Here is a 24516-nt window from a genome sequence, read left to right as displayed (position 1 = left end):
TCTGAATACTAAACAATTGAGACTGTAGTTTTTTCAACATATGTATATATAAAATTTATCTTTATTTAAGAATTTATAAATATAAAATTTAAATAATATTGAATTAGCTTTACAATAACAATAAAATATTTTTAAGAATATGGCACACGGTGGTGTGATCAATGGCTAGCGATGATGGTTGTGAGTGTAGATGGGAGATTGTGTTGGATGATAAGTGATGGAATATAGGCATACGCAGCGGAAGCAAATAGCCAGAATCGAACTTGCATGTAATATAGACAACACATAATCAAAGATTTTAATCAAACATAAAATCGATACTTATCTCTTGAAGCGTGACCGTGACTGCAAATCGAACCTTCAAGCACGAGCAAAAGTTGTCCACGTGTTCATCCTTCAGTTCCACAGTCTTCTGCTGTGTAACCCGAATAATACCAGAATTTGCGAAATTCGTGTGGGCGAATTTCTATGGAAAAGTTGAAGAAACTTCTAAAACCCTTAGCCTCCTTATGGAATAAGACCCCTGTTTTATAACTACAGGTTTAAGGGTTTTCACCCTTTTCCAAAACCTGTTGGGTCTTTATTTTCCACCAAGAAATAATATTTCATTTAATTCTTTATTATTCGGGCACAGCAGGGACCACAGAATTTAATTAACGAGGCTTCCTATTATGGAATTAATTCGAAATATACGAATTAATCTTACCATAATAAATTACGATTTATTCCATAAAAATCGTTCCACTAAAAAATCGCACTCCTCGGTTCAATTTCGAAATCTCTCATTAAATCTTATTTAACTCCCCATGTTAAGATTACAGATACCAATCAATTAAATCAAATTACTGACAATTTAATTCATTGACTAATTGAATCCTTTATATTTCCGCTTAACTTATATCATGTGACGGATACAAAATCCACCTGCAGGGTTTTCACATGAGACTTATAAGCATCCATAAAGGGGTATCATCAATCTCAAAGTCGAGACATGGATTCTATCAACTAATTATTACTTCACAAATGTAATTTGCCATTATCCGATTTACCAAGAATACATAGACCCGCAATTGAGTCGTACCTTTTAATAAATCAAAATAATGAACAAATCACATTGATCATAATAATTATATCAAGATTAAGAGTATAAGTACATTTAATGAACTAGAGAATTTGTTTTATATATTCAGTACAAAAAACACTTATCTCTACTTGGTCCGTTCAATACATACAAAATGTACTAGCACAAGAAGACGGAACTATACTGTTCCCATAATGAAGATACATTATATTAATCTTGGGCTACAATCATACCGATGGCTTTGTCCAATTCCATCTTAGATTGTGAACATAAATTTTATACTTATAAGAATCGACGATTTAATCTTCCGTGTATAAGCTAAACTCTATACACTAAATCATCTATATATAAGTAAAGGACACACATACTAGTACATGATCTATTTAATTCTTTATTAAACAATGAATAAATAATTGTTCTATAATAAATACTATATCCAAACACATGGTTAATAGTATATATATCCCAACAATCTCCCACTTAGACTTTTAACCATGACAATTGTTAGAATATACCATGTCTAAACGCATGGTTAATGGTATATACCCCAACAACTCCACTTAGACTTTTAACCATGCATTTACAACTTTCACATGTATTCCTTTTGCACGACTACCAAAAGTCTTAGAGACTAAGTTCTTTGCAAAAATTAACTTACCAAGTTGTTTTCTAATGCAACTTCGTCTAGTAGTGCTTCGTCGTAACTGACCGGTTCTGTACTACGATCTTCAGGGATCCTATCATGAAACTCTCCAAAAAAAAAATGTATTTCTTTTCAGGAATCCTATCATGCAATTCTCCCAAGAGTATACACCGAACCGATCTTGGTTATTATTCTCCCACTACGACTAAGTACTACTACTATTATAGTCATACTAACATATTCTTGAGTCTTAATATTATCTTCATTGCCTTTCGGTATTGAAATATTAACGACTTCATATAGTGTTATTTGCTCAACATCACTCTCACTACTTACGTAGTGAATTTCCTTACGCCTATTAACGTTACTCCCACTACTTAAATGCAATGGAACGTCAACCCCCGACTTGTCGGTTAGATGTTCTTGAACTTTTGAATATTTTAGATGACTCATTTGCTATTTCTTTGCTCAGTTCCTATAAAACTAGTTTACTTCTAGGAACTTGGTTTATTAAAAAGTCTTTTTCTAAAAATCTGGCATTTGTATTAACAATTACCTTATTTTCTTTTAGGACAGTAAATAAACCTCCTTTCGTTCCCTTTGGATATCTAATAAACATGCGTACATCCGTTCTTGATTCCCACTTATTTGTTTTCCCTTTGAACACATGTGCTAGACAACCTCATATCCGAACATGTTGCAGATTTGGCTTACATCCAATCCACTGTTCTATGGGTATCAAAGGTACTAACTTAGAGGGAATTAAATTAAGAATGTAACTAGCAGTTTCTAAGACATATCCCAAAACGAAAAAGAAAATATAAATAAGTCAATCATTAATCTTACCACCTTCAAAAGAGTCATATTTCTTTTCTCTTCCACACCAATCTATTGTAGAATACTTGATGTAGACAATTGAAAATTCAATCCCTTTATCTAATAAGTAACTAATGAACTCTACAAAGAGGTACTCGCCAGTACGATCAAATCGCAGTGACTTAATATATTTTCCCTGACGCTTTTCATTTCGGACCTTAAATACCTTGAAATTAAAAAAAAAAAAATTTTCAAAGCATTCGGACCTACAACTAGAGCATCAAAATATGATATATTCATATCATGAGTAATCTTCTTTATAATGTCAACAAACATACTATACAAAATCACCTACTATTTTTTTATACTTGCCTTGAAGTTCATTATAAACTAAACACACAAATAAGAGAAATGGATTGGCTTAACTTATCATTAACCATTTATTTCCTTTTAAGAGAAACATTAACCATTACGCCGTCTCTTAGTCATTTTTCCTTCTAAATAGGACTCAACATTTTGAGCAAGTGGGTGGTTGCACCAAGGTAGTGCTTCTTTGAATGTCTACTCAAAATCACATTTCAAAGTTCATTATACCACCTCGAAACTTAACTTTCATTAATTTGAAGAGAAAAGGTCTCTTAGTCATTTTTCCTTCTAAATAGGACTTACAAGTCGGTAGTGCCTCTACTTTCAATGAACCTTAAAGGTTCATCATTTGACCAACTTCGAAATTTTATTCAGATTAAAATGACTTAGACACAAGCGTCACAGATAAGTTCATTCAATTCACGAAAAAAAAAATTATTCTGCGAGGAGACAGATTAACATTATTTAGGTTCGGAGAGTTATTAATTTAAAGGGTCAAGCATCAATGTACCACACGAGATAAAATGTTTATCAAACTCAATAACACAAGAGTTACAAGAAAAATAAACTAACTATCCATCTCTTGTTTGGTTAGAAACTGAAAATAAATTCTTTAGAAACCGAAAATAAATTCTTTCTAACGAAGTTACATATAATGCATCCTTTAAATTAATGTCTTATTTCTATCGAAGAAATTCGACTAGTAGTAAGTGGGCCGGATAAAATCTATTGAGAATTTGAGATATAATCATTAAATAGATCATTAGTTATCTTTGAATGAATAATAAAATTCAAACCACACATCACACATATAACCATGCTTACCGAATAGCTTAGATTCGATAGGGAAACTTAACAATTCATGCAAAATATATGAGTCATGCCGTATATATCACCCTATAAAGAAACAACCAACTCAGATGGAGAGTAAACTGCTAATTTATATTAGGTAAATATCCCATTTAATTATCCCTAGTTCCATTGAACCAACGTGTAACTCAGTTGGAGAGTCAAGACAAGCTATCAATTAACTAGGGACTAGAACACAGTAATTAACCATAATGAATCTATCCGATGGGGAGGAAGACCTATGTCAACACATAAACTCATTATATCACTGCTATATACAATGGAGACCATAGAGAATGAACCCTACCACCACTGTTTGAAGAAAAAAAAATTATTTAACAATTTTTTTTCAGAAAACAGCAAAATGACCAAAAAACCCATCTAAACGACCCCGGATGGCCAAAAAGGGCCCAGTTCATGAGAAAAGCTCATAAGTATTGCTCAGTGGGTCGTTTCGATGAACCTACCAAATTTCGAATCAATCGGAGTTCGTTAAAAATCAGAATTCCGAAACCATGAGCAATTTGGAAAGAGAATTTTTTTTTTTTTAGCCAAAACAAAATTAAAAAACATATACATTTGTTCAGTAGTTCTTATCACATATCATCATTAGCGTACTAATATACATGAATCAAGAACAACGAACAAAATTTTAAAATATGTTTACATAATCTCAGTGTTGCTTTCTGGAAATTAGCATGTTTATGTAATCATTGAATATAAAATTCAAAACACACCACATAGATATCCATGCATCTTGAACAACAAATTTCAATATAAAAGAACAATTCATGCAACATATATATGTGATGCCAGATATTCACTCTATAAATTTAAAACCAGAGCTAACTCAGATGAAGAGTATGCTTTTTGCTAATTTAAGCCAAGTGAATACCATTATCATTATCTCTAGTTCCATTGACCTAACATGTAACTCAGATGGAGAGTTAATACAAGTTATCAATAACTAGTGATTATACCTAGTGACAACCCATAATAAATCTATCCGATGGGGAGGAAGACCTAAAATCAACACATAAATTTATTATTTCACTAGTATTTAGTCATGAAAACCATAAGGAAGAATCTCTATCACCATTAGATCATAGCCAAGTAATTTTTTTATAAAAAATTAATTTTCGTAAAAAAACGAAAAAATTGCCCAAAACACCATCTAAACAACCGCAAATCACCGAATAATGACATGAATCACCGCAAAGCGAAGAGTATTTTTAGTGGGTCGTTTCCGATGAACTTACCGAATTTCAATCAATCGAGTTCGTAATATTCCGGATCTCTAAATCTATGACCAAATTCGAAAAATGACTTATTCAAAGCGATTCAAGGGGAAAAAAATATATGATCTATATCCTTATTATCATATATCAATTCATATTAAATTATCATGTGTAATCATGTTCCAATTTAACATAAATAAAATCGAACATAAAGAATAGTTTTTCATACTTAAAACACACTTTAATCCGAAAGAACAACCTAAAACCTATCTAAACAAGTTCAAAGATTATTTCTTACTAGGTGTTTCAAATGAACACACCAAATTTCGTGTCAATAAGAGTTCATGAAATTCTTGATCTCCAAACTAACCAAATTTAAAATAACCGTTTTAGGCATAGCTAAGGATTAAATAATCTATTTAGGTTTCTATTCTCCTTTTATAATTATCCCTCGAGCTCAAGGCATATATTGTGTCCCTTCTTCGGGTAAGACACACGGCAACACTAATTACAACAAATTGTCCTCACAATTAATACACAAGAATCCAAGATATTATGCTTCTCCCTTTCGGGTGAAAACCTCGATATCTCTTCTCATGAATTAATTAAGCATTACTAGTTCTAAAAGATAAATTTTCTATTGATAGATAAAACACCACCACTAGTATACATTTATTTAAGGACAATTTTCACAATACATTGAGAATACTCCAATGACTCAAAAAATAAACCATATTAATGGATCCTATTTATTAATCATAAAATCTCAATCCATGTGTCAATATAATCTCTCGTTGCATGTATAAACTTCAAGAATTTTCAATGACTCCAAATAAATAAACCACTTCGATGTAATTATTTATTAATCATAAAGTTCTTATTTTATACAATATTATGTACACAAAAGAGATAATAATACCCATGAAAGTAATAAGATGTCAAATAAAATCTGAGTTGGACCAATCAAAAAATAAAAGTCTGGGAAGTGCTCATGTATACTAAAAAAAAAAAAAAAAAACACGGCAAACTATACCAGCACTTCATCCCTCTTTTGTTAATTAATTATTCTAATGCACAACCAAGTCAGGAAAAAAAAATTAACATGCTGATGAATTATTTAGTCACGGTAAACTACGGCATAGAAACCTTGATGACAAAAAATAATCAGAACAAAACCATGTTTTTTTTGTTTAGCAATAACTATGGATGAAGCAGGAAACCTGCTCCACTTGGCAATTCTGCCACAGCCGCAGACAAAAACCTTAATTTTGTCCTATGTATTTTTCTTTTATTATAAAAGAACCACGGAAAAAAATGTTAAAACCTAATCTGCATTAAGACAGCCGCCACCATTCCAACTTCTTCCTCTTCTTTTAACTTTGCAGAACAATAAGTAATAACCCATCTTGCAATAGTATTAAAAAAAAACACACAGTAAACTATACACCACAGATATCCACATCCAGTAATCAAAAAAATTTGAATTCGGCTAAAAAAAAAAAAAAAAGGAACTCAGGCTAAAGATTGGATACTCATGTATATAATCGAACATACATACAAATATACATGTTATCTAGTTAGATGCAAGCAGGCTCTTGATGCCAATTGATGGAATATAGGCATACGCAGCGGAAGCAAATAGCCAGAATCGAACTTGCATGTAATATAGACAACACATAATCAAAGATTTTAATCAAACATAAAATCTATACTTATCTCTAGAAGCGTGACCGCACCAAATCATTGAACCTTCAAGCACGAGCAACAAGTTGTCCACGTGTTCATCCTTCGATTCCACGGTCTAATCCGTGTGTCCAAATAATACGAAATTTATAAAATTCGTGTGGGCGAATTTCTATGAAAAAGTTGAAGAAACTTCTAAAACCCTTAGCCTCCTTATGGAATAAGACCCCTATTTTATAACTACGGGTTTAAGGGTTTTCACCCTTTTCCAAAACCTGTTGGGTCTTTGTTTTCCACCAAGAAATAATATTCCATTTAATTCTTTATTATTCGGGCACAAAGGGACCATAGAATTTAATTAACGAGGCTTCCTATTATGGAATTAATTCGAAATATACGAATTAATCTTACCATAAATTAAAATTATGAATTATTCCACTAAAAAATCGTAAATGCACTCCTCAGTTCAATTTCGAAATCTCTCATTAAATCTTATTTAACTCCCCATGTTAAGATTACAAATACCAATCAATTAAATCAAATTACTGACAATTTAATTCATTGACTAATTGAAACTTTTATATTTCCGCTTAACTTATATCATGTGACGGATACAAAATCCACCTGCAGAGTTTTCACATGAGACTTATAAGCATCCATAAAAGGGTATCATCAATCTCAAAGTCGAGACATGGATTCTATCAACTAATTATTATTTCACAAATGTAATTTGTCATTATCCGATTTACCGGAATACATAGACCCGCAATTGAGTCGTACCTTTTAATAAATCAAAATAATGAACAAATCACATTGATCATAATAATTATATCAAGATTAAGAGTATAAGTACATTTAATGAACTAGAGAATTTGTTTTATATATTCGGTACAAAAAAATACTTATCTCTACTTGGTCCGTTCAATACTTCCAAAATGTACTACACAAGAAGACGGAACTATCTTTGTTCCCATAATGAAGATACATTATATTAATCTTGGGCTACAATCATACCGATGGCTTTGTCCAATTCCATCTTAGATTGTGAACATAAATTTTATACTTATAAGAATTGATGATTTAATCTTCGTATATAAGCTAAACTCTATACACTAAATCATCTATATATAAGTAAATGACACACATACTAGCATGATCTATTTAATTTTTATTAAAAATGAATAAATAATTGTTTAATAATAAATACTATATCCAAACACATGGTTAATAGTATATATCCAACAATCTCCCACTTAGACTTTTAACCATGACAATTGTTAGAATATATCATATCTAAACGCATGGTTAATGGTATATACCCAACAAGTACTACAATCACCTTATAAATCTACAATACGATAACCTTGCAGTTGCTTGATTGAAGCAAAGTGTAAATTTCAAGTGGATTTTGAAACAAATGCAGCAACACACCAAAGAATAAGACTTTTATCAAAATTGCAGAAGTCGAAAGTTAGCAGATGTGAAACATGAGGATTAATGACTATCCTTGAAAGCTTTTTGCTTAGTTTCTCATACATATATATTTATGTCTCTTACATAGATGATGAACAAAGCTAAAAACTTAAGAAAAAACAATTACCGGGATGATTTTTTTTACTGGTCCGTAATTAGCTAGTTTTTATATTTTAGATACATGAAGGGACTTAAGCTAAACCCAAATTGGATAACTAAAGTCTATGAAAAAACACATATCTCGTGCCAAAAAGTGAAAAATTGGGCGGGATATCCAAAAGAAGCTAAAATTTAGCGGGACTAAAAAAGGGCAAGGCGCCAAGTAAACACTAAAAGAGGCAAAACTTTCTCTCTCAAAGTAAAATCCCTAAATCTCCTCGCTCAAAAGCTTGAATCCACAGCAAAGTAAAACCTTCTTGTCTGCGTACAACCAGTATTATCCGGCTATATCAAGAGTGAGTCCTTAATCCTTCATCTCCTTCTTCATCTATTTCTATTGAAACCAGAATTTTTATCCTCTTGTTCTATCTTTATCTCTGTGATTGGCTTTTTTAGGATTCTAATTAGTGTTATGTGAGCTAAAAAGTGATAGTACTGGGTTTAAAGCTAGGGCTTAGAGGTCAAGGAGGAGAATTTTGAGAGTTTATTTTAGGATTTTCTCTATTAGGGTTGTGATAAGCTTGTCTTCTGGGTCTTTCTTGAAGGGCTAAGAAAGTTTCATTTGGGCTGTTATGGTGGTTTTTCATATTTGGTGATGAATTGGTAATTTTTTTAACCATTAGAAGCTCTAATTCAGATATTTGTAGCTTGAAACTTAAATGAATAAAAAAAAGTATATTTTCATTTTGTCAATTATGAATCTTTTTTTTTTTTTTTACCAGGAAAATTTTAATATATCAAATTTGTGAATTATAATTCTATATGCAATAGAGTATTTAAGCTAAAGAAGAAAGAAAAGTAGAACAACAAAATCTTAGCATCATAGCTTAGTAAAACAGAAATGAAATTTATTTACAAGATGCGCTGATGCTTGATTGAGAGGAAAACCATAAACCTAGTTTATTGTTGAAAGTGGATGGCTGAACTATTAGCTTATAAATAAATTAAAAGTTTAGGAGTAATGGAGTTCTTTGTAGAGTTTACATTCTGTCTCAACTTATTATTCTGTTGTATTAGAATAAGTAAATTAAACTAGTTGAATTGGAGTACTAGTCTGAAATAGAGATATCATAGTTGGCACTTCTTATTCACATAGTACTTGGCTATAGAACAAAGTTGGGCAAAGTTAATGGTTGATGCAGAAATTGCAAGTTTAATTTGGAAGCAATGTTAGGAAAATGGTGTTTTAACAGAAATTGGTGTATCAGATATCTATACTTGACAGTTTCTATGGATATATTGTTTGAGAAATGGTTATTCAAAAATTACACGAAAGAAAAGGAATCAGCGTTTGCCCTCTAGAAATATGACTGAGTTCAATTAAAATGAAGAAAGCGTTGAACTTTTGTTGTTTGCTGCTTTTTTAAAAAGTAAGTGAATAAAACAGATGTTGGGAAATCTCGTGATTTTTCCGAGATTTTTTAAAAATTGGATGATGATGTTGTAGATTTACAGAATCCTACACAAAATAAGCAAAAAAGAATGACTGAAGTGAAGTATCACTTTATGCCATTAGCATATTCATCATTTTTCTTAAAGCAAAATCCACTAGCCATTTCTGGTGCCTAAGGCTATTTATTTATTTTCTTGAAAGCAAACCACAAAGGGAAAAGTACAAGCAAAGGGGAAGGTCTTACCTTACTAATCCTTTTGAGGCAAAGAAAAGGAAAAGCCTCTACTACTAGCAAGCATGTAAACAATAGGAACTTGAAAGTACCAAATAAGCTATGATCATCACACACTCTGTGATGATATTACAAATGATAATGCTAAGATAATGAGAAAATAATACAAGAAAGAAAATAGAGTCAAGACCCTTCTTCTTTGGACTTGTAAAATCTTCTAAAGTATGTAGTTCTTCAAACTTGTCTTGATCTTCTAGCCTTTCCAAAAAATCTTGGAACTTCATTTATTTTTCTTGGATCTTGTGGACTTATTTGAAGTGGTAGGAGCTGCCACTTTCTTGGACCATGGCATTATGCAACACTTTAGCACCATTTCCTGTAGTTGCTGAATGTTTCTGCTTGTTTGCATTTGCATTACTCTTCTGCTTAGCACCAGATTCAACTGCATCCTGCACTTTCAAGGTAGACTGTTGCTTGTGAATTGGTGTCACACATTCAAATACCTTGTATACCTGTTAAGCTGCTGGTACACTTGCATCATTCTCAGCAAGTATCTTTTGTTGATGTGCTAGAACTGTTGTGGCTGTTGCCGGAATATGATCAACTTCTTGACTGCCACTATTAACACTTCCTTCTGGAGCTTGCAGCCACCAGTTTCCTGCATTTTTCTATTATCTTCATTTGCCTGCTTCTGAACAAAGATCAACAACCTTGCCAAACATGATATCAACTGGTTCTTGTGAGGAACCTGATGAATCCTGATCTTGATCACCTTGTTTACCACTTGAAATCTCACCCTCCTCAAAATCTTCTTCCATCTGGTCACTCCATAATTTCCTTTCTCCACTAATTCCATAAGTAGTAGAAGGAACATCAAGACAAGCTTGATTAGTAGTAACCAATTCTTCAAAAATCTTAACCACATCTGGTGTTTGCTTAAAAAAGAATTTTCCACTCATTGATTTGTCTTAACAGGTGAAATATTCTTTTTGCCAGGAGTGAACACCTTGTCATTAACATTCAACTGCCTAGCAATACCTTCAGCACCCACTGGAGCATCTTGAACCACTTGCTTCTCTACATTTAAGGACTTCTCCACAATAGGTGTTGTTGGTGAAGTAACCAGTTGCTTCTCAGATATAAAAACATCAGCTGTAACATTATCCATACATTTAATTTCTGCATTCTTTTGAGCAACTGGTGTTGCATTCAGTTGCTTATCAGAATTCTCATGTACCTTTGTACCATTCAGAGATTTGTCAACACATTCCTCTTCAACTCGTACAGCTGCTGTTACTATTTGCTTTCCAGTGTCATCAACAACAAAACTCATATTTGCATTAACTGTATCAAAATGAGTTGTAACCTCTTTATCATGTGCTGCAACCACCTGCTTTCCTCCATCATGAGTTGTAACCTCTTGATTACATGATTTTTTTGTTAGTATATTTTCTTTATAATTTTTTTTTTTTTGTAGGTTTGCTATGAAACCATCAAATAAAGAAAATGAGGTGGCATCCACTGTGAAAGATACTGCCAAGTATGTGTTTGTTGCACCAGGTGCTATTGGGAAGGGACGAGGGAGAGGGCATAAATTTGTGCGCTCTTTAGGGGATAAAACTAATATTTCATTTTCTCCATCTACTGATCAAGTTATGCAGTACAACCAAACTGTTGAAACAAGTAGGTTTCTCAAATTTATTGTGTTATCAATTTGTCCAACTAAATTTTAGTGCTAAAATTTATACTAATATGATCTTCTTATACCAGGTCCTGTAGTGAAGGGACGAGGGCTAGGACTTAAATCTATGTGCCGTTTGCAAGCGCTTGGAAATGAGGTGGGATCCTTCCATAAGAGTACAAGATCAGATTCTACCATGTCTATTGATCAAGGAATACGACCAATGAATAAAAATCCATTGATTCTTGAGAAATGGCATATGCAAACTAATATTCCATCCTTTTCATCTACTGATCAAGTTATGAAATACATCCAAGCAAATTCAACAAGTATGGTTTCTAAATTCTATTATTGTTCAACGATTGTACTGCTTCATGGGATATAGTTGAAGATGGTGAACTGTTGTAGCCTATGCTGGGAAATATTAGTTTCTTTGCCATTTTGGTGTTGTTTAAGATTTGAAAGATTCATTCTTTAGACACATCTAACTAATCCCTGTGTGCATTAGAGCTTTAGACACATCTAAGTTTGATAGTTCAGTCATACTTGGTTGTTTGTCTTGCGAAACACCTTTCTTATGATTGTTTGACTCAAAGGCTAAGTATAGGAATCATCATTTTACTCTCTGTGATGTCCTATTTAAGTTCTTCCAGTTTCTCACATCTCCTTGAATTGGTCCCAGCAAAAAGATCTCACCAGTATATCTTCAGTTGAAATGGGTTGTAAAATTAATTGTATGGTGAATATCTCAAAAGTAATTTTCTCCAATGAAAAAAATTCTCCTACCTCCCAAAAGATATAACCGCTCACAGAAACACTTGTCGCTTGTATTGTAAACATTTTGTGAGATGTGATTTCTTAATCTCAATAGAAATTCCAGAAAAGCAATTATATGTCTTACATTTGATGTCACATACATAAACAAATTAGGTGAGTTCTCATTATTATCCACTAGAAGACAATTATTATGTTATGGCAAGCTTGAAGATATAACATAAAACAAGTAATAGCTGTTATACATGTAGATTTTGTACGAATTTGTAGACATCATTGTTGCACGTTGAACTTGTTTGGTGGCTGGAATCTTATTTGTAATGGAGAAATGCTGCTGAAATTTTGTCTTGTTACTTAACCAATTTTCCAGTTGATTTTTTGTATTCTTTTTCTAAATTGATTTTTAATACTTTTACAGGTTATGGAAATTGAAGGTCACCAGAAGCAAACTTTTGAGGACAAAAAGGTTGACTATCATTTTGCTAGAAATGTTGGGAAAAGTGTATATTACAGTCTAGGGGATATTAGCTATATAGGTTTTTGCTATGGGTCTATGTACAAAATACTGTGACTAAATTACATATAGGTTTTTGCTATGGGTCTATGTACAAAATACTGTGACTAAATTACATCTTTGATGTACAATGCCAGTAACTGATATATGGTGATCATTTTTTGTAATTACTTTTTCTATATATATGAAAGCATCATCATCTTTACATTAATTATTAGATTTTCTAGTTGCAAATTGAATGTGATTTAGACATGTTAGTTGTTTCTTTAGGGACTAGATTTGTTAGTCCTTAAAAACCTTTTTAGGAGCAGAAAATTTGGTCGCCAAATGTGCAATTCATGAAAAGGTTCAAACTGGTCAGCAAATAGTTTAAGGACCAGCTTTAAACTTGTCGCAATAACCAATTAGCGACCATACATTTCGACCCTAAAATCTTCATTTAGGCACTAGAAAATGGTCCCGAAAGAAGGTTAAGGACCAGTTTTATGTTGGTCGCGAAAGAGCAGTAACGACCAGCGCTCGAACGCGTCCTTAATGACCTTTAGCGGCGGAAGCTATAGGGACGGATTTTTCTGGTCGCTATAGATCTTTACGGACCAGAAACACACTTTTAAGGACCAGATTTCCCTTCGCTATTGAGCGTTTTTCTTGTAGTGAAACTTGAATTTACTGAACATGAACTCCCTTCGTCGATCACATTAGCAGAAACTTCCCTGTGAAAAAGCAAAAGTACAAAATAAACAAAACCTACTTAGGAGCAATGTTTTAAAAGGCGAGGGCGTAAGGCGGGGCGTTTTACGTTCGCTTCGGCCGAGGCGTAAGCCCGAGGCACGGTGCGTAAGCCCCATGGGATTTTAATTTTTAGTATTTTATAAAATGATATAATTATAATAAATACTTTTAAATAAGTGAAATAACGTAAAAAATTGAAGAAAACTATAAATAAGTGATATATATATATATATAAAATAGATTGTTCTAATTAGTTTTTTTTTTTTTTGGGTGAAGCCTATATATATATATATATATATATATATATATATATATATATATATACTCCACCCTCACAAAAAAACTAATTAGAACAATCTATTATACGCTACTTACAAGTACAAGTGACTGCTCATTACTTTTTTGAGATAGTAGAAGACAAGATAAATAATCGAAAAAGAATATATATTAGGCATTCTAGCAATAAAAAAGGGTCTTGACTTTTAAATTTAATGCTTCAGTTCCTTTTTAAAACATTTGAGTAATTACATGTTGACTTTTGAGAATTTGGGCATTATATTAAGGACTTATTTAACAAATTTCGTTTTAGTTTGAAGAAGTTTTAAGGCTACGCCCCAACACGCCCCAACAAAAAAAAAACTCCCCAAACGCCGGCGTACGCCCCGAATTCCGGGCGTACGCCTTTGGGGACTTTCGCCCGACCCATCGCCCCAGGGCATTTTTGGTACGCCCCGCCCCCGGGCTCGCCCCGGGGCTCGCCCCGTAAACGCCTTTTAAAACACTGCTTAGGAGTAAATTAATTAAAATTGAAATGCAGAACCTGCACTTTTTAATACAAAATTGTACTTCACAATTAAACTTCGGAGAAGAGAAACTTGAATTTAATGTAAGAATTTCAAGCCCGCACATGGAACAAAGTTCGTTCCGAAGGACTTGAATGATCAAAAACGTGTGATTAAGAAAAATGGGAGGAGAATTATTTATGAGGGAGAGAGTGGGAAGAATAAACTTATGGTGACAAAAAAGTCTCTTAATTAGAAATGGTGACAAGTTTGACCAGCCAAGGTCAAATTTGTCTTAAAAATGTGATTAACTTAAGTTGCAACTAAATTATAATTTTTAAAACTTATAATTTGTTCTTAAAGAAAAAAAAAAAAAAAGTGTGTTCTGGTGTTTATAAACCCTAAACCCCCACTCCGGGCCCCCCCCCCCCCCCCTTCCCCACCACCAATTTTTTTTTTTTTTTTTTAAAAAAGTTTTAAATTTTTTTATTTGCTTTTTCACTAGCCTCCCCGCTCCCACCCCTCCTCCGCCCCTCCCCCCACCCCTCCCCCGCCCAACCCCAATTTTTTTTTTTTTAAACTAAAAGTTTTAAATTTTTTTTATTTGCTTTTTCACCACCCCCCTCGACCTCCTCCCACCCCCCCCCGCCCCCCGCCCTCCAAAATGATTTTTTTTAAAAAAGTTTCGATTTTATTTATTTATTTTTTCACCCCCCTCCTCATCCCAACCCCCCCCCCCCCCCCCCACCCCCACCTCAATTTTTTTTACGTTTTTTTTTTTTTTTTTTAACAACCCCCACTCGCCTCCTCCAACCCCTCACCCCAAAAAATATTTTTTTTTTTAAAAGTTAGAAAAGTTTTTCTTTTTGTTCTTTTGCACCCCCATCCTAAAAAAATTGTTCTGAAAAAAGAAGTTTTGCAAAGTTTTTATTTTTTTGTTTTTGCACCACCCCCCCCCCCCCACAACCCAAAAAAATATTTTTTTTTTGAAAAGAAGTTTTTGATTTTTTTTTATTTTTTTTATTTCTTACTTCCCCCATCCACCCAAAAAAAAAAAAGGTTTTGAAAAGTTTTTGGTTTTGGTTTTTTGCACACCCCACCCACTCCAAAACAAAAAAAAAAAACAATCTTGAAAGGAAGTTTTGAATTTTTTTTTTTTTTTTTTTTTGGTTCAGGAAAACTTTGGACAAAATCTAGGTTGTTGTTGTGTGTTTGTAGTGAAATAGATGGTTTTTCTGTTATTGTCCTGGTATGGTTCAGGGTTTAGGAAAATATATCCAACATATAGTTTTTGTTCTTGTCTGATATTTATCTGTTCGTTTTAGAAGATAACCAACGGTGATTTGTAGTTGTTGGAACAAGTTCTACACTTTTTGCAACAACTAGACAATCTGTTGCAACGACTCACTAATCTGTTGGACATAGCTTCAGTTATTTGCTTCTGTTTGTAGAAGATATCCAACAAATTTGTAGTTGTTGCAACAAGCTTTACACTTGTTGTAACAAGTAGGCAATCTGTTGCAACAACTACAAATCTGTTGGACATAACTTCAGTTATTTGGTTCTATTTGTAGAAGATATCCTACAGATTTGTAGTTATTGCAACAAGTTCTACACTTGTTGCAACAATTAGACAATCTGTTGTAACAATTACAAATCTGTTGGACATAGCTTCGGTTATTTGGTTCTGTTTGTAGAAGATGTCCAACAGATTTGTAGTTGTTGCAACAAGTGTAGTGCAACAAGTTCTACACTTGTTGCAACAGACAACCTATTTATGAATCAGCAAAGTTGAGGAAAGATATAGTCAAATTGACAGCCAAATTAACAATCAATCCTCAGAAAGAGATGCAGAACAGAGCCAAGAAGCAGTAGATACAAATGAAGAAAGTGAAGAAGAACTAGAAGATGAAGAAACTAATGATGGAAACGAAGGAGATGGAGTAGATCAAGGAAATCTGCTACACCCCAGAAGGCAGTTGCTGAACAAATTATTACTTAAGTTGTGGTATTTGGAGCCAAGGTGTCTATTGATCAATTTCTGTTTATGAACTTATTTATTTTGCTTACTAATTATTGCAATAGATGCATACGTTGTTGAAGAAGTTAACAAGTTACTAATTTATTTCAACAAGTTACTAATCTGTTTCAACAAGTTACTAATCTTTTTAAACAAATTGCTTTAGTTGTTGTAACAAATTACTCACCTTGTTGGAAAAAATCAAACAATTGCTTAAATTATTGCAAAAACTAAAAAATATGTCGCAACAGATGAGTTAATTGTTGCAACAGATCATACATTTGTTGAAGAAGTTGCAACAAGTTACTAATCTGTTTCAACAGATGGATCAGATGTTTAAGCAAGTTGCATAGTTGTTGCAACAACTTACTCACATGTTGCAACAGGTATCTCATATGTTGCAACAACTTACTCATATGTTGCCGCAGGTATCTCATATGTTGCAACAACTCCTCCATTGTTGCAACATATTCACAATATTGATCACATTGAACTCCTTTGTTTATCCGAATAACATTGAATTCATTTTTTATCACTAAATATGGTCGAATTAAGTACTTCACATCAAATCACTCTAATGATCACTCGATTTAGGAAGAATACACTTTGAATTGCCCATCTAATCCATGAAATTACTATCTAATCTATTAAGGATGTTAGTAGACATATATATTCATCGCTAAATACCATTTATTTTCTTTGTTTAACACTAAATATAGGTGAATCAAGTAGTTCGCATCAAATCACTCTAATGATTACTCGATTTAGTGCATACTGACTTAGTAGATCATCTCTCTTGACTCAAAATACATCAAATTGATTAAGTAGTATACATTGATCACTAAATATCGTTGATTTCTTTTGTTTATCACTAAATATGGGTGAATCAAGTAATTCACATCAATTCACTCTAATGATCACTCGATTTAGTGCATACTGACTTAGTAGATCATCTTTCCTGACTCAAAATACATCAAATTCATTAAGTATTATACATTGATCATTAAATATCGTTGATTTCCTTTGTTTATCACTAAATATGGGTGAATCAAGTAGTTCACATCAATTCACTCTAATGACCACTCGATTTAGTGCATACTGACTCAGTAAATCATCTTTCCTGACTCAAAATACATCAAATTGATTAAGTATTATACATTGATCACCATATATCATTGATTTCCTTTGTTTATCACTAATTATCATTGATTCCCTTTGTTGATCACTAAATATGAGTGAATCAAGTAGTATACGTTGCAACAATCGTAATATACGTTAGTAAAGCAGCTAGTGTAGTATCTCGTTTGCAAATAACCGTAGTATTTGTTGCGGCGTGAGACACCCGTTCTAACAAGATACTAGTTGTTGCAACAAGTTTTGTTACTTGTTGGATAAAACCCAACAAGTTACAGATCTGTTGCAACAGATTCATTACTTGTTGGAAACTGTTCAGCAATTTATTATCAAGAATACACACATTTGTGATTTGAACACGATCAACATATCATATAAACCAAGTTCACAAACACCAAGAACATAAATTATCATTCTAAAAAAGAACAATATTAAAATGTCATAAAGTTCCAAAAAATAACTATTTTTGTGCGTTCCGTTTACATAAGGAGCATTTATTTTTCCTCGTTCGCAATGACTCCCCGATTCCACGCCTCCTCTTGTCCGCCTTCTTCCGCATTTGCTAGGATTAACATATGGAGAGGTATCTCTCTCTAATTCAAAACTTCTTTTCAAGATTTTTTTTTTTTTTTTTGGGGGTAGTGATGCAAAAAACAAAAAATAAAAGCTTTTCAACACTTTTTTTTTAAAACAATTTTTTTTTGGGTGGGTGAGTGGAGTAAGAAACCAAAGAAAAAATTTACTTTTCAAGATTTTTTTTTGCGGGGAGGGGGGTGGGGGTTTGGTGGATGGGGTGGGGGTGGTGCAAAAAATCAAAAACAAAAACTTTTCAAAACTTTTTTTAAAAATAAAATTAATTTTTTTTGGGATGGTAGGGGGTGGTGCAAAAAAAAAAAAAAAAAAAATTTCAAAATCTTTTTAAAAAAAATATTTTTTTTGTGGGGTTTGGGGATGGGGGAAAGGCGGGGGAGGGTGGATGGGGTGAGGGTGGTGCAAAAAACCATAACCAAAAACTTTTCAAAACTTTTTTTTTAAAATAAAATTAATTTTTTTTGGGAGGGTGAGGGGTGGGTGGTACAAAAAACAAACAAAAAAAACTTTTCAAACTCTTTTTTTAAAAAAACATTTTTTTGTGGGGTTTGGGGGTGGGGGTGGGGGGAGCGTAGATGGGGTGGTACAAAAAACCAAAAACAAAAACTTTTCAAAACTTTTTTTAAAATAAAATTAATTTTTTTTGGGAGGGTAGGGGGTGGTGGGTAAAAAAACAAACAAAAAAAACTTTTCAAACTCTTTTTTTAAAAAAAAATTTTTTTAGCGTGGGGGGTGGGGGTGGGGGGAAAGGTCGGGGGAGAGGTGGATGGGGAGGGGGGGTGCAAAAAATCATAAACAAAAACCTTTCAAAACTTTTTTTTAAAAATAAAATAAATTTTTTTTGGGAGGGTGGGTGGTGGTGGGACCGGGGGGGGGGGGGGTGGGTGGTACAAAAAAAAACAAAAAAACTCTTCAAAATCTTTTTTAAAAAAATATTTTTTTCGTGGGGGGTGGGGGGGGGTGGGGTAGGGGGCAAGGGCGGGGGGAGAGGTGGATGGGTTGGGATGGTGTAAAAAAAAAAAAACAAATTTTTTTCAAAACTTTGTTTTAAAATAAAATTAATTTTTTTGGGAGGGGGGGGGGGGGGGGGGGGGGGGGGGGGTGGTACAAAAAAACAAAAAAAAATTTCAAAATATTTTTTTAATAAAACATTTTTTTGTGCGGGGGTAGGGTGGGGGCAAGGGCAGGGGCGGGGGGTCGGGGTGGGGGGCTGGGGCAAGGAGGGTGTGGGGGCGGGGGGCATCGGGGGCAGGGGGTATTTTATGATTTATATGAGTTGGGTCAAAGTGTTAAAAACAAAAACTCGGCGCAAAGCGTAAAAAACAAAGTCGGTCAAAGTGTTAAAATATAACTTTGGGGCAAGAAGTCAAAACTCCCTAATCACTAATCCAAAGTTTTATCACCCCTACTCAATTAAAAAAAAAACTAGCTTATTCCAACTCAATTTTTAAACCTTTTTGTCACCTTTAATTAAAAGCCCCCAGAGAGTGATGAAGAGTCCAGAACGTGGGTATTGTTTCAGTTTTTTAACCCTTGCATTTTTTTTTAAAAAAGATTTTGCTGAGTAATTTCCCCTTGCATTTTTTTTTTTTAAGCTGTTGCAGTTTTTTATTTTATATTTTTCAATTCTTTTTTTTATTTGAAAAATTAACTCAACTAGCGGCCCATATTATCAATAAACTCAAAATATCCTCATTCTTTTTTAACTACTCGGTAATTATTCTTTTCTTTTTTTAGCCGAATAATTCAATACATAATGGTCCATAAATGAAGCCTATATTATAACTTTTGATAATTATCTAAGCCTACATTTTTGGATGTAACCGATGGTAACTATTTGATCTCAAACTAATAAATCAGTAATTACTATACACAGAATAACGTGTATCTCACACTGTCACACACCGCTGCTTGATTGTTTTTCTTCAGCATTTCCAATACCAATGTAATACCTTTCTTCCTTTTCTCATCGATGCTTCTATGTTATTCTCCACAATTCCACCACCAATTTCTTAGATTTATGTTCCTTTTTCTTTATTGCTGGCTTTTTCCCACCACAAACAGATTTGCCACATGGATTGGATAGAATCTCCAAAGAAGATACCCTTGCTCACACCTTAGCCGGATTCAAAACTAAAAGCCATTGCACCTTTAGCCCACTGGGAGGACTCCCTAGAAATTCCATATTTAGAGAAAGCTATCCTTTCCCTGATTCTGACGTCCTCGCGATTCTCGACGGCTCTCTTTCACTCAATTTTAACTGAACCTCGTTCTAGTGACATTTTCTCTTAAAACTGAAACTTCATTAGTAAAAATCTAGTATCACTCTCTCTCAAATTCATGGGTTTTTCTGATTTTTTATTTTCATCTACTTTGGGTGCTTGATAGAGGAGCTTCAAAGTGTTCCCTGGTAGAAAAAATAGTAGAGGTTTTTGGTTTAAATAGTGGTGAAAACCACCCTCTTCTACCCCCACCCCCACTACCTCCCTTTCCTACCCCTATAACCACCTACCCACTATAACCAAATACTCCCACCCCTAACCCCCAACCCCCTACCTCTCCCTCCCCACCTCCATTGGAAATATATGATAAGAGTACCAAGAAAGTTCATTTAGACTGTACATGAGAAAAAGGAGGTCATATCAAAATATAAACCCCATAAAGATAAGTACAAATATGGGCCCCAAGCGTGAGAATGTAGGTTGTTCAAGGGTTGAAAGTAATAGACGTTTAGGTGGTGTTATTGCTTCTCCGATGGGTTCGTTCGTCAGTGCAATGAGAGAAAGTACCTTGAGTATGCTTTGAAGTATACACGTTATACATTTTATATTTTGTATTTATTAAGTGTATAATTAATGTAGAAGGTGTACACACTGAGTATATACATGTTACACATCCAATATGTGCATAATCCATGTATAAGGTATCCACACCTAGTATACATTGAATATAGTTGGATATACATCAATTATACATTTCAATTATACATGGGTGTTGTAGATTTGTGTTGGTAACTGATTTTCCGGTCTCTAATGTATAATATTAGTTCTTCATCTCTTCTTTTTTGATCTTACATCCCTTTTTATGTTGTTATTGGAGGTTGATAGATGAAATTTTTTTCCAGTGCTGTGAAGTTTCTACTTTCTTTTCTTTTTAAAATTTTTTTTGGAAACAAATGTTTATTGCTTACTTTTTCTAACTGGTATACATAGATTATACATTTATTATACACGGTTATACACATACTATACATGAATTATACATATATTAGACATCCATCGGCTATTTTTAGTTTAAAATGTTGGGTGAACGGCTATTTAAGTATCATCACAAACTGTATAATGATTTTATCAATAATTTTTTTACTTCAATACATTAATTATACACCATATAATGGCAATTGGGAGGAATGGACACTAGTGTACGTACATCCAGTGTATAATAGGTGTATATTCAATTACTTATATTGTACGTTTACAGTATAATAGGTGTAATTTCACTTATTTATACAGTTCAAAAATTTCAACAGGAACGTAACTAATTTAGAAAGATTTTTATATGTAGTGTGAATTTTTTCGCCACCTTAAAACAAAAAATCTTTGGTATTCATGGTGAAGGGTCTCCAGAGATGGGAAAGTCCTACTCCTTGTAGGACTTTGCTGCTTTCAGGAAGATTGGCTGATTTTGCGGGTTTTGGCTATAAAATGTTTATTAATTTATGGCTAAAATATTTATTGCTAGGAACAGTTTAAGAGACAAGTCGAACGGCCACTTATTTAATCTTCCCTTTTTTTTGGGCGTGGGGGGGGGGGGGGGGGGGTGTGTGGGGTGATAACACTTGTCATCGTCCCATTCTTTTGCCTCACGTATATATATATATATATATATTCTGAGGAAAATAGTAATAGTTGAGTAATATTCTAATCCTAAAAAAATAAAAGTGATATCTGTAGACAATTCTCAATACATGGATAACCTTTTATGGAATTTCCACTTTTCAACTTTTGGGTCCAAAAAAAATTAAGACTTAAATGCAAATAACCCTCGGGGTTCCTAGGGAAATACAAAAATATAAATTAATAACTTGCCTCTCTTGAGACGAATTCATAGACACCAATGCCGCCCCAATCCGAGCTCGTTTGCCCATTCAAATTCCCAAACTACTCTAATTTGGGTTTATGTCAAAACCTCAAAAATTAGGCTACAAAATTCAAGATTTAACAGATATAATCACGTGAAATTCGGATATAATAATCCTAACATGGTAGAGAATCATTACCTTGAAGCCCATGAAGAAAGTCCACTCCAAAATCCAAGTCCTAAGAGCTAAATTTGGCCAAAAATGGTGAAATAATGAATAAATTCAAAATGGGTTTATAAGAGGGTGAGTCCACACAAGTTACGGTGCGCCGAGAAGTACCAGATCGCCACCAGACAGCAACATACCACCTCATTATTTTGGCTCTAAAAACATCATACGACCTCGAAATTTAACGATTCAAGTTGCTATGACTCACAAATTTCGAACACATCTACCCCAACAATCGAAACTCAATTTCAACATCAAATGGATATAATGGTACATCAAAACTTCAAAGGCATTTGACTCACGCCAACAATTCAAACACAAAACTTGCCCAACGAAGTCCCAATCCAACTTCGAAAGTACATGAAAGTCACAAGCGATCATACGAAGTTAACAAAATCAACAAATTTCCAATCCGAGTCTTATTTCTTCCCGTGACCATCTTTTCACCGTAAATAGGCATATTAAATACTAAAATCGACTTTATTGTCAAAACCAACCAAACGAACTCAAAAATTAGTTTTGTCAATTTCTATAGGTCATAAATTAATATTACAAATTCATCGAAATCTTCAGGTCACTAATCAGAGCAAGTTATTTCCAAAACTAGCAATTAATCCAAATAATTAAATATCGAAATTTTCAAAATGAAACCTTCCCCCCGAAGTGAACCAAATGATATCCGTTTGACTTCAAATTCTACAAGCAAGTCAAAATAATTATTATCCAACTTCTAGAATAGACGACACGCAAAACAGAGCATTGGTTCTCAAAACAACCGACTAGATCGTTACATCATCCACCACTTAAAAACACATTCATCCTCAAACGTAAAGAGAAAGAAGTATTTGAACTATGGAAAAGCTGGGGATATCCACTCCGCATGTCCGACTCGGTCTCCCGAGTAGCCTCTTCGATCGGATAATGCCTCTATCGAACCTTCCTGAAACTATCTCGTTAGATCTCAACTTTCGAATCTGCCTGCCCAAAATGGCTACCGGCCCTTCCTCAAAAGTAAAATTCAGATCAAGCAACACTAAAACCCATTGAATCACATGAGCACCATCTGAATGGTACTTCTTGAGCATCGAAATACGAATTACCGGGTGAACATCAGACAGATCAGGTGGCAATGCTAACTCATAGGCTACCTCACCAATATGTTGAACAATCTCATAGGGACCAATATACCTTAGGCTCAATTGTCCTTCCTTCCGAAACTCATCACACCCTTCATGGGTGAAACCTTCAACAAAACCCACTCGCCAAACATGAACTCTAAATCGAGGACCTTCCGATTCGCATAACTCTTTTGCCTACTCTGAGCTGTGAGAAGCCTCTCCTGAATCAATTTGATCTTACCCAAAGAATCCCTCAACAAATCTTTACTCCAAAGCTTAACCTCGAATGCATCGAACCAACAACCAGAGAACGACATCTCCTACTATATAATGTCTCAAATGCTACCGTCTCAATGATTGAATGGTAACGGGCATTGTAAGAAAAATCTGTCAAAGGCAAGAACGTATCCTAATGACCACCAAAGTTGTTCATACAAGCCCTTAACTATCCTCAAGGACCTGAATAGTTTGCTCCGATTGACCATTAGTTTAAGGGTGAGAGGCTTTACTGAGCTCCACTTGAGTACCCAATCCCTTCTGCATAGATCACCAGAAATGAGATGTAAATTGCATTCCCCGATCCAAAATGATAGAAATGGGAACCCTATGCAATCGAATTAGCTCTCGAATATAGATCCTGGTCAACTTTTCCAGATTACAAGTAGTCTAAACTGGTATGAAAAGAGCCGACTTAGTTAAATGGTACACAATGACCCAAGCAGCACCAAACTTTCCCCAATTATGTGGTAAACCTACCACAAAGTCCATAGAAATCTGCTTGCTCACTTAATCAGCCAAATATTCTTTAACTTAGCTCAATAGTCTGATTCTCATACATTTGACCGTCTCCACTTGAAATACCTGATTTTGATTATAACCATACTCAGAATGCAATTGGTTGATTTCATAATTATCATCATAGTCGCCA

The 24516-nt window shown here is 33.8% G+C and overlaps 2 protein-coding genes and 1 long non-coding RNA gene across 3 annotated transcripts; 2 read left to right on the top strand and 1 right to left on the bottom strand.

The window, feature by feature from the left end:
• The first annotated feature begins 8395 nt into the window (after nucleotides 1–8395).
• On the top strand, nucleotides 8396–12507 carry LOC132042661 (uncharacterized). Its single transcript, XM_059433192.1, has 3 exons — nucleotides 8396–8604; nucleotides 11411–11616; nucleotides 11704–12507. Exons 2-3 carry the CDS (start codon nucleotides 11418–11420, stop codon nucleotides 11997–11999), a joined length of 495 nt encoding a protein of 164 aa, XP_059289175.1. The 5' UTR covers nucleotides 8396–8604; nucleotides 11411–11417; the 3' UTR covers nucleotides 12000–12507.
• A 20-nt stretch (nucleotides 12508–12527) lies between these two features.
• LOC132042662 (uncharacterized) lies at nucleotides 12528–13119 on the top strand. The gene is made up of 2 exons (XR_009411535.1): nucleotides 12528–12924; nucleotides 12975–13119. It is a non-coding gene; the product is annotated as an uncharacterized LOC132042662 (long non-coding RNA).
• A 393-nt stretch (nucleotides 13120–13512) lies between these two features.
• LOC132042667 (uncharacterized) lies at nucleotides 13513–23905 on the bottom strand. The gene is made up of 3 exons (XM_059433196.1): nucleotides 23698–23905; nucleotides 23407–23614; nucleotides 13513–13615 (listed from the first exon to the last, which is right to left on the bottom strand). The coding sequence occupies exons 1-3, from the start codon at nucleotides 23903–23905 to the stop codon at nucleotides 13513–13515; spliced, it is 519 nt and encodes a 172-aa protein (XP_059289179.1).
• Between the last annotated feature and the right edge of the window lie 611 nt (nucleotides 23906–24516).

This window comes from Lycium ferocissimum, unplaced genomic scaffold (assembly GCF_029784015.1).
Source record: "Lycium ferocissimum isolate CSIRO_LF1 unplaced genomic scaffold, AGI_CSIRO_Lferr_CH_V1 ctg1689, whole genome shotgun sequence".
Lineage (NCBI taxonomy): Eukaryota > Viridiplantae > Streptophyta > Magnoliopsida > Solanales > Solanaceae > Lycium > Lycium ferocissimum.
The sequence above is the reverse complement of the archived record's forward strand: the minus strand, read 5'-3'. Positions and strand labels throughout refer to the sequence as shown.

What these genes read in the sequence shown, in the direction of transcription:
- LOC132042661 (XM_059433192.1), top strand. Translation starts at nt 11,418, where the DNA reads ATGAAACCATCAAATAAAGAAAATGAGGTGGCATCCACTGTGAAAGAT. An exon ending in CAACCAAACTGTTGAAACAA is followed by an intron (nt 11,617 to 11,703) that starts GTAGGTTTCTCA and finishes TTCTTATACCAG; the next exon opens with GTCCTGTAGTGAAGGGACGA.
- LOC132042667 (XM_059433196.1), bottom strand. Translation starts at nt 23,905, where the DNA reads ATGTCGTTCTCTGGTTGTTGGTTCGATGCATTCGAGGTTAAGCTTTGG. An exon ending in GAAGGTTTCACCCATGAAGG is followed by an intron (nt 23,615 to 23,697) that starts GTGTGATGAGTT and finishes TTGGTGAGGTAG; the next exon opens with CCTATGAGTTAGCATTGCCA. An exon ending in AACGAGATAGTTTCAGGAAG is followed by an intron (nt 13,616 to 23,406) that starts GTTCGATAGAGG and finishes GCTTTTTCACAG; the next exon opens with GGAAGTTTCTGCTAATGTGA.